An 11,260-nucleotide genomic window follows, 5' to 3' on the forward strand; every position below is an offset into this window, starting at 1 on the left:
TTAACAACTTGAGTACAAATGCATCAATTCAAAGCTTATTAGAGCATAAATAAGTGTTATAAATGCCACTTAACAATAACCTAAAGGCTAGTAATAGTAAACCTAAAGTCTAAATTAAGTAGAATAGCTTGCAAACCTAGGATGCTAGACAAGATATTCATGGATTTAGTAGTACTAGGATATATACTAAATCATATCTCACAAATCTTCCAAGAGAAGCATTTCCAAGAAGCAACAAAACTCTCCCTCTCACTTCAAAACACAATGTTGATTTCAAGAACACCATGGAAAGAAAAATTCATATCTCATGTTCTAATCATTAAAAAATCACCAAATATTAACCAAAGCTTCCTCATATCATTTATAAGGTATGTTCAAAATTTCATGTCCATTGGATTAGTATAGCATAGTCAAATTCTTGCTCAAAATTGGTGGTGAATAGTAACTCCGAAAATCTCTTTTCATTTTCTTGATTTTCATGGCATAATTTAAGATCCTTAAGCATAAAGGTTCAACCATAAAGAATAGAACCTTCAAAGCTACCAAAAAAGGTATAAACCTTCATCCAAACTTTATTTAAGTTTTAAGTTTCAAGAAAAGTAAGGATCTTGGATATAGGTATGATTTTGATGATTGATTTGATATTACCTTGATGTTTAGTTAATTAGTTTTAAGGTTGATGATTGTTGCCTCAAGAACATGATGTTCTTGAGAGGAGTTAGTGTTGAGATGATGATTTGATGGTTATTGATGGCAGTATAATGATTTAAGACGTAAACGAAACTCAGATCGTAATCGTAACCTCGTTAAAAGAACAAAACTCAACTTATGTTTCTGCAGCCGTTCCCGAATGTATAAAATGTAGTTTCTTGAAAATTGAGATTGATTATGATATAAAATGTTATGAGGATCGTTTAGGCGCTTGAATCGCTTGATTTCAATTTACGGACTAAAAGTTATGACCGTTTTAATAAAAGTGATTTACGCGATAGAAACTGTTACAAATTACGAACTTTGTAAATAGAAATAATCGACTTAAAAATATTTAAAAATCATGAAATTTTTACAGAGAGTAAAAAGTAGAATTTATTAAATTCCATAAAAATTTCAAGTAAAAATGTTGATTTTTCAATTTTATAAAAATATCGGAGCCGAGGTCGCGCGGAGTACGAACGTCAAAAACAACCCCCTATTATAAAACTGCCACTTCGGGATTTTGACACCTGTTACCAGAAAACAATTTTCAAATAATATGTTCTAAATTTTTTCTAGATCGCGCACGTAAAAATGGTGCGTCAATTGAGTTAACAGTTTAAGAGAAATCAACGTTTTAGTGAAAGCGATATGAATAGTAAAACTCCGTAGTTGGCCGAACTTTTAAAATGCTTTTCACCTATTTAAACTCATTTTATCAAAATGAAACTTTTATGATAAATATTAAAAGCACTCAAGAAGCTTCTCGAGGTGATTTCGTATTAAAATATTAATTTTACGATTTATTAAAAATGATAGAGTGTGAGTCGCGTAATAGTAACATTCGGTAAAGTTAACTCTAAAAGACCACTTGGACCATCCGTTTCGACCAAGGATCGATACTTATTTCGAGTCGGTCGAATATTGAAAATTATGAAGTATTGAACTTATTAGAAATATAAGTTGGTGATGAGAGTAGAATACTGATTAAGATTATGATGTTTAGTGATTTGAAAACCCGGAACGAAAGGAAGTCGGAAAACGTATCTTGGACTTCAGGCAAGTTTTCAAACCCTACCTTTTAAAACTGTTGTGTTGTGTTTATTTTAAAATAAATGCTCTATACATGATGTTGTATTACGATGTTTTACAAATTATGTTATATAATATCATACGATATGATAATGATTTCGGTATATGAATATTACCGAATTTCAATCGGTAACGCTAGAGAGTAGCGTTGTATACATGATGAGTATATTTTAGACCGAGGATATTGGTCAGTATAATTTGATGAAAACCCGGAAGTATTCCGGAGGTATTTTATTTAAAATATTAACGCTATAGTAGAGCATGATGTATAAGTTGTAAGACCGATAGTCGGTCAGTTTTTATAAAGTATAAACCCGGGAATCATCCCGGAGACGTTTTGGACGACTAAAAGTCCGCATTTGTTTTATTCCAAGGGACTCAATGTCCACTTGCGAAGTATTATATACCTCGAAATTATTTAAAATGATTTCCCAAGATCGTATTTCCTCAACTATATTTAACTACTCGAATAACGAATATTATTTCGGATATTCATTTAAATAGGAAAATTATTCTCCAATAATTATTTATTTCAAATTTGATTAATTATATTATTAAAGATTACTTTAATTATTTAAACGTACAACAGTTGGGGAATATTATTCCAAATGTTTCCTTAAAACATAATCATTCGAGGTCTAATTGTTTAATAATTATTATTTACTTATTAAATAATTAAATATGATTTAAAAATCATAAAACCTATTCAAAAATACTCCTGAATTTCAGAAAATCATACGAATACTTTCAGATCGTCGTTGAATTTGTCTCGACTTATTTTAAATATTTGAGTACAGTTCAAAAGAAACTTCCCCTTATTTAGTTATATGTTGAGAACGGTCAACTCACATCATTAGTACTTCCTCCGAAAATTCTCGGAAGTACATATATATATATATATATATATATACTGATAAGATAAGTTGTTTCTATCAACAAGCAAAACGCATGGAGAACTTCGATGTGGTTCGAGTTCTCGAAATATGATATGATTCTTTTAAGGACTTGGAGGGGTAGACTCTAGTACTATGTGTACTAGGGAGACTACCAAAGGTACCGCAGGCGAAAGTACTCTGTGTACTCAGGAACTTGTGAAGTATGTGTATATCCAAAATGAGACACGTAGCCCGAATGCGGCAAGAGTGATAACCGGGATACGAATGTGTCGTTCTTCTACTAGTACAAATTTTACTATTTCCGTAGTACGACTGATCATCGTATGCGGTGGCTCCAGTGAATGTCCTAAATTCTTCCAATTGGAATTGTGATGCACCACTGAAACCCAAGCCTAGGTGTTGCGTTTACCATTAAGGTATTTGCAGGATAATAAAAGAATTATTTTCAAAGGAAGGTGTAAATCACCGAGGAAACTATTTTAAAAAAACATATTTATCGTATATGGAATTATAATTGAATTTCTCATATAGTCTTTTCATACTGTACATTATTATGGTTGAGCATTATTGCCCACTCTTGCTTTCTTTTAAATTGTACAACACAACAGATAACCAGTATGCCGGTGTGGGACTTAGTCGCTTGCAGTCATGGGGAGAATCCCTGGAAGTTTTATCTCAGGTGGGCCAGAGTATCATATAGGTATAAGAAATCTGTCATAATTATTGTAACTTCGTGTAGAGGTTGTGAATAATTGTTTGAGATCATATAAAATACATTTGAGTTTTAATGACAAATGATACTTGTTGTATATCGTTTTTAAGACTATAACTTGTTAGTGTGTGAGGTTGGGGGTCTGTGATATGGAAATATTGGGTTATTGAGTTAATGCAGGTTATACATGATTGTAGGATTGTGTGACGACCCAGATTACTGACCCCGAATTTGGGGGCGTTACACAATTTCACAGAATTACGTACACTTTATCTAATAGAAAATTGGTACACAGCCATCTTGGAAAATAAATCTAATGCAATGAGATAAATTGAGACACGGGTCCAGCCCCCTATATTTTCATAAACTCAAAATCCATAAGAACAACCACATTATACACAAATCGCTCTAATATTTCATTAACCTCCGATTTCGTTACGAGATTATTTCAACAACAAACAATTGTGTACATAAACTATATAAATATCAATATATAAAAAAAAAAGAAAAAAGGTTTGTTAAAAAATATCTTTTTTTTATCACTTGTGTTATAATTTATAACTTGTGATGGTGAAATTCGGGATGACCTCTCCATAATATAAATTTTCAAGTGCATTATTCTGTTGCGTCAGGTGTTATATTTGAGACCAACATGAAATATCAAACTGAATCTTTATAATAATATTAAAAAGTGCCCGTTGTCAAAATCACAAATCGGGATTCCGGAAATGTTCATACAGATAATGCCAGTTCTAGGTTGTGTGCGTAACATGGGTATGTGGAATTAGGGGTTTGGCTGGCCATAGCCACGACAATTGACATTTGACAGCTTAAATGTACTAATGTAGTCAAGCACCAAAATATAAAATATTAAGAAAATCTCCCACTATGATAACCAAAATAATTAGTCAAATTCTAAAATTTTATTGAATTTATAAGAGCATGCGCTAGTATTAACTATAATTGTTAGTTGTATTTAATTCCTATTTTTCAGATATATATATATATAAACTTTAAATAATAAAATAAATTTAGTTAATACTTAATTCAATACATGAAAAAATATATAATTGAAATTTGATAATTATTATAACTGTAAATATAATAATATATAAATATAACAAAATATAATTAATAAAAATAACTAATATATATTGTATTATATATATATTGTATGTTAAAAATAATTAATAAATTTTGTTAATAAGAGAACAATATTTTTACACTTAATGTTATATAAATTAAAAATATTATAAATAAAATAATAATTTTTGATATTTATGTATTAAATATTATATAAATATATGTATGTATTAATGTATTTATTTAGGTTTAAACATGCATTAAATTTAACGTGGATGATTTAGCTAAGGCCTACGTACTCAACAGATATTAAAGACCAAAGGATATCTAAATTTTTGCTAACAGACAATCAGCTAGTGATATTTTTTTAACTAATATCTAAATGTCATATAGGCTTTTCAGCTAACAAAGGTCATAATTGAAAATGCTCAGGGTTATTACTAGCGTGTCACCTGCTGCTAATCAACATTACATTACTCTTCACATTGTTATTTTTCTTGCAACTCTACCGGCATGATACCTAATACATGTTAGAGCCTCTAATTTCGTACATAACACAATAACATGATAACATGAGACGAAAATAATGAATTTGATTTGATATTTTTGATATACAAACTCGAAAGTACACGAATACAAAAGTATACAGATGAATTTAGTGTTGATTTTTGGTTTACACTTAGGTACACGGCATGAAACGAAAATATACGAAATAAATTTATATTAAATGTATTTATTAAAATTATTTGAATAAATATATTTTACAATAATATTTTCATATAATATTTACAAAAAATTAGATACAAAATAGATTCAAATTTAAATTTAAAAGGCTTGACTGTAATTAACTTAACACTCGACTAGTAAAAATTTAATATTTAAATATATATTTTATTATTAATTTTAAAGTACACGAAACAGGACACGAAATGAAGACACGCGAACACGAAATGAAACGAATTTTTAACGATTCGAGTAAGGTTATATATTCATGATACGAAACATAAAAATACACTATACACAAATATACGAAACAAACGAATTGCCGACTCTTATACCATGCATGATCGTAGGTACGTTCAAAAATTTGGAGACCAGCCAGGGGCGGAACCAGGAATCTAACATGTGGGGGACCAAAATAAATAAAAGTAGAAAACATACCGATTTATTTGAGATGTGCACATATTTCAGTCTTTAAAGTTAAAAAAGTTGTATCTTTAACATGGACTAAATCCAAGAAACGCTCCCTCACAAAGCCGCTTTTATCAACGAACCTAACCACAATAGCCATTTGCTCCCTTTTAGATATATCTCTAGATTCATCCACAATCAAACAATATTTTGCATCATCAATCTCATCACAAATTAAATCTTGCACTTTACTAGCAAAAACATGTAAAAGTTCTTTTTGAATTTTTGGTGAAGTGTATTTGGCATTTTTGGGGGCTTTATCTAACATTATTTCTTCTACTTGAGGATTGTAAGAAGCCAAAAGTTTTAACATCTCAAGAAAATTACCCTGATTTTTCGAGTTGCAGCTTTCATCATGTTCTCTGAATGCACAAGTTTGGAATGTCAACCATTTGATTGCATCTATCGATATTTTAAGACGCATTCGATTTCGTTTGATCTCTTCTGCACTATGTTTCTCCACTATCTTCTCCAAGTGACAAGGCTGATTTTTAAGATTATAATAACATTTAGCCGCAAAATTATGAGTTGAATTAGAACCATCTCCTTTCCCAACATGACATCTAAAAGCACAATCTTTTCCATTGTTTACTTTCCTCCAACTGTTAAACCCCTTGACAGTAAAAGTATTCGAGCCACACCTTCCTAATGGATTTTTAGCAAAAAGAAAACAATAAAAACAATATGCTGCATCTTTTTCTGGGGAGTACTCTAACCAAGGAAATTTATCAAACCAACTCTTTTGAAATCGACGGGGATGATTTTCTGGACCAGAGAAGGGATAAACTTGCACAGGTTGATATGGGCCAAGATCAATGTATGCTCTCCTAATTAAATCTTTTTTATTTGGATGATAAGTCTCAATTTGTTTCCGCAAACCAGGATCACGTATTAACGAATTGAAATCAATAATTTCATCAGTGTTCTCAGAATCAATACCTTCATTAACAATCTCTGAATTTTGATGATTTTGCTCGGAGTTTCTGTTTATCCCACCAAAAATCAGAGGCTCAACTCCATCTCCAGTAACTTCAATTGAGGCGGCAGAAGGTTCTTCATCTTCACAAGTAGTTGTTTACTTCTTCTTGGGTTGAAAATAGGATGTAATCTCTTTTCTCTTACTCATATTTACGGATTAAATGCAAAGGTAGAGTAGATAAAGTGAGATGATATTAGAGATTGTAATTTTGTAACTTGTATGTATAGTGTGTATTGGGGGTTTTGTGACCGGAGCAGAACAACTGAACAAGTATGTTCTGTTTTTAGACTTTAGTTTTAAGCATCTTTTTTTTATTTTAAATTGTACTATCTTTATCCTATATGTTTATTTATTAATTATTAAGATTAATAAACAAATTCCATGATTTCCATCTAATCAATATTATTTTGAATGAAATAATTAACAAAATCAATAAAATTTTGTATAATCAATTCTCAATTTCAAATTTTTTTTTAATCTAGGGGACCAAAAAAATTTTTGATAGTAAATTTTAAAATTTTATATTAAAATTTTGGGGTTATTTAGTAATCCCCGGGGCTCCGTTCGGGCCCCCTAGTTCCTCCCCTAGCCCAGCTAAATGGACCTGTGATACTCGCGCGTCTGTACAGTCTTTTTATTTGAGTCACTAAATTAAACAAAATTTATATTATCTGTTTTTTAGTAACAGTCAAATTTATATTATGTGTTTGTATTGTTGATTAATGTTTTGTCCTGCATTCTAGTCTTCTTTTCTTTCTCTTGGCTGGTTTGAAACAAATTTCTGACCAATGCTTATTTCTACGGCAAAATAGAATATTCACAAATCTTATCGGGCATAAATTGTGGACATTTATTCTTGCTACATTATGTTTTTCGTGTAGACTATATTCTATTTTTCTCAGTCACATGGAACCGGTATTATTAAAATTATGCACGTGATTAATAAATTCTTATGAAAGATATTACCAACTTGATTTTTAAAATTAAACTAATCGCAATAAAACTATGAATTGTTTTTAATTGGTATATTTTATCAAAAATAAGAGATAAGCATATAAAAATATTATTATATCATTAAAATATATTTAAAAATTAATTCAATTAATCACCTATTAGTTATTCACGTTTCTCTTAAAGAACCACTCAACAAACCATTTTATTAGTATAGTTTTTTTTTCTCGATAGTTAACAAAAATATACCCCTTTCAGTCCCTTTTTATTTATCATTTGATTTTAAAGTATTAAAATTTACCAATTTTTGATTAAAAATTAAAACTTATTCCAAAGAACATTTATGGGTATAGTTGTATGCAAATTGCAAAGACAAGTGTAAGTGGTTACCAACTGTTAATTAATGTTGCTACTTTGAGAATAATTATGTGGGCCCTAAGGTTTAGAACTTCACTTTCTTCAGCCCGGCCCTTCCAAGGCTTCACCATTTCATACGTGCAACAGTATTTACCTAATTGGTACCTCTGCGAGATGAACAATATGGAAATTTTGAAGTCCTTGTACATGTTGGTGAAACAGGACACCATATGAAGTTACCGATGTGCGGCAGGCTAGCTGCGGTACCCAAAAATGAACAAGTGGGATTATATACTTTGATTATTGATACTACTAGACAAGAGCTCGCAATTTCCGATATGCTTTAATAAAGCTAAAATGCATCAATTAGATCAACCCTAACAGTAAAAACCACCATATAATATGATATGCAAATCTATGAAAAGTATTGGATATTATAAGATCTCATACAGTTGATTTCAACTGCAGATTAGACACTAGCATTGCTTTCACAATCTTTTATAACTGCAGATCTCTCAAACATTAATTTTGACAAGGTAATTAAACTCAATAGTAATTAAAGTAGCTAGAATACAGTAAACTTAAATTTACTCCATATTACTGGTGTTAATTTGTAGTTTTAGCTTCCTCTAGTACTAGTTCATAGAGACCAAGAGTTAAATAGAATGTACATTATAATTATCCACATTCATGGATGGTTATGCAAATCATCTATGCAATCTTCTCTTCGTAAAACTTTTATAGCAAAAATCCTAAAATGAAAAAAAATAAAAAATAGTGTCCTGAATTCACATCGATTTGGGTGTTAACATTAGCAAAAAAATTCCGCATATAGATGATTATAAATTAACCATGGATGGTGAGAACCTGGATCCGTTATTAAATCCCACACTAATTAATATCACAATCAATGCTAGAAAAAGATGTATCAAACAGTTTTTGATCAGATCAATCTCACAAATACGATCATAGAAAATTCATAAGACGTACAGTTCAAATAGATCAACTGAAATAGGAAGGAAACGAAGTGCTACAAGCCCACAACTACTACGTAACCCTAAAAATATAATGAGATTCATCAAATAAACATATGAGATTTAGGTCATGATCAGCATTCAGTAGCATCCACTTAAAATGGAGGATGAGGAACTTCCATCAGTGGTGTTGGATGTTGTGGTGGCGGCACCCTCTTTCTCTTCTTCTTCTCATAGCTGATTCCTCTAGCTTTCGACTGTGAATCTCGAACTTCTCGAAGAAATAGCCTAACAGCTCTAGCTCCAAATGGATTGGCTTCAGGCCTACCACCATTTTCCTCGTAGGCCGCTCTAAGGCGGCCTATGAGGGCATCGAGGCTGCCCCACGCCTGCTTAAGCGGGCACGAACAGGGGGCAGGAGGATTAGGGTGCCCGAAAAAAGGACAGAGTTGATTGTGAACCTTGGTTTTTCCAAACTGGTCAAGATAACGGAGAAATTCAAGAACATGAGCTCCACTACAACGGCAGAGAGATAGAGGTGGGCGGTGGTTGCGGAGGTATTGGCCGAAAGTGTTCCAGTCACGGCGCTTCTGGCTTTCGTATCGGCTTAGGGTTGCGGGTGATGTAACTGAATTAGATGCAGAGGAAGCAATGGAGTTTGAGTTTGTGGCGGAGATTAGCATGCTTGTTGTGACTGTGTTTGATGAGCTTGCTACTAGTTCTTGATTTGAGTTCATTTTGATTGTACAAGCTAGCTAGATTTGAAAACCCTAGTTTTTGTTCTAAGAAGAGATGCACAACTAGGGTTTAATTATCAAATCTTTGAAACTCATAATCTCAAGATTTGTTGTGATTCGATGATGGAGAGGAATGGAGATCTAACCAGATGCAAAAAAAAAATCACTGTTTGGTAGTTTGTTTCTTTCTCATCTCTTCTTGAATCTTTTCTTAAAAAGATGATGAAAACCTAAGAGAGGGTTTGTTATAAAGAGGAAGGAAGATCGAGGAAGATGAATGGTTGGCGATCTATTTTTGTTTTGGATTTGTGTTTAGAAATGGTTAGAAGAGAGATTGGAACATAGTTTCCTACAAAAGGGGAAAAATTGTACTACAAACTCCCCCTCAACAACAGTGTAATAGCATCAGAGAAAGGATGGAGTAATGAAATTGTCAAGAGTCAAGAGTAAAGGTACTTGGTTGAGGCTTTTGTGGAAATAAAAAGAGGTTTGACAGCAAGATTGATATGATAGATGGACTAGTGACTCCCCAAACTGATTGTTACTCTCACTTACTAACTCTCTAACTCCAAGTTCCCATTTCTTTCTTTAACTACAGGTCTTCAGTCTGCACAGTAAATTTACTTTATCATGTTTACAATCGGGTTAATTATCAATTATGTCACTTATTCTGTTCAAATGTATTAAGTGAGTCACCGATAAAAAAACGGATTCAGAGTCACTCATTTGAAAATTTATATCAAAATTATCACTCTATCGTTAGTCAAAATTTATAAAAGTATTATATATTGAGTTTTGCACATTTTTTGTGAATGATATTACATCCAAATGAAAGGTTCTGATTTCTAATATTTTAGATAATATTGTTAGATTTTAAAATTTTATCAACTATTTATTTTTAATTTTTGATTGTTTTATTTGATTTAAATAAAAATAAATAGTAGACAAATTTTTAAAAAACTAAAAATATTATTTAAAATATTATAACTCAGAATCTTTCATTTGGATGTAATATCATTCACAAAAAATGTGCGAAACTCAATATATAATACTTTTATAAATTTTGACTAACGATAGAGTGATAATTTTGATACAAATTTTCAAATGAGTGACTCATTTGAGTCCGTTTTTTTATTGGTGACTCACTTGATATATTTGGACAAGTAATTGACCTAATTGATAATTAACCCGTTTACGATCTTTCTTAATTCTTCTTTTTCTTTGAAGTCAGTTTCCCATACAATTTTTTAAGGCAAATTTTATATCCAGAGCAAATTTGCTTAAAAAGAAAAAATCATCCCTAAAATTTATTTTCAGAGCTGCAACTTAATTTCCAGAGTTATAGAATTGAATATGCATTTATTTTTCTTTGTTCTTTCGAAGTCACATTAACATTAAATCTAGTCAATAATACATACCAAAATATTACCAGAAGCCACAATATTAAACTAACCACCTTAAATCTTTCAAAAAGTGCATAATCCACCAAAAACAACTATACACTAAAAGTCATTTAAGTTTTGAGAAAATAGTTGCACATGGTTTTTTTTTGATATATCTCCTATATAAAAGTTTAGCTTATAATATACGAAAGG

General features: G+C 31.1%; 2 protein-coding genes across 2 annotated transcripts; both read right to left on the reverse strand.

The window, feature by feature from the left end:
- Positions 1-5,641: 5,641 nt before the first annotated feature.
- Positions 5,642-6,793, reverse strand: LOC141685964 (uncharacterized). Its single transcript, XM_074491036.1, has 2 exons — positions 6,790-6,793; positions 5,642-6,726 (listed from the first exon to the last, which is right to left on the reverse strand). Exons 1-2 carry the CDS (start codon positions 6,791-6,793, stop codon positions 5,642-5,644), a joined length of 1,089 nt encoding a protein of 362 aa, XP_074347137.1.
- A 2,003-nt stretch (positions 6,794-8,796) lies between these two features.
- On the reverse strand, positions 8,797-10,123 carry LOC141684476 (protein LIGHT-DEPENDENT SHORT HYPOCOTYLS 4-like). The gene has a single exon (XM_074489467.1). The coding sequence runs from the start codon at positions 9,663-9,665 to the stop codon at positions 9,084-9,086; it is 582 nt and encodes a 193-aa protein (XP_074345568.1). The 5' UTR covers positions 9,666-10,123; the 3' UTR covers positions 8,797-9,083.
- Between the last annotated feature and the right edge of the window lie 1,137 nt (positions 10,124-11,260).

The sequence above is a fragment of the Apium graveolens genome, chromosome 9 (genome assembly GCF_009905375.1).
Source record: "Apium graveolens cultivar Ventura chromosome 9, ASM990537v1, whole genome shotgun sequence".
In the NCBI taxonomy this organism is placed as follows: Eukaryota; Viridiplantae; Streptophyta; class Magnoliopsida; order Apiales; family Apiaceae; genus Apium; species Apium graveolens.

Excerpts from the sequence above, each read along its gene's own strand:
- LOC141684476 (XM_074489467.1), bottom strand. The coding sequence starts at position 9,665 with ATGAACTCAAATCAAGAACTAGTAGCAAGCTCATCAAACACAGTCACA.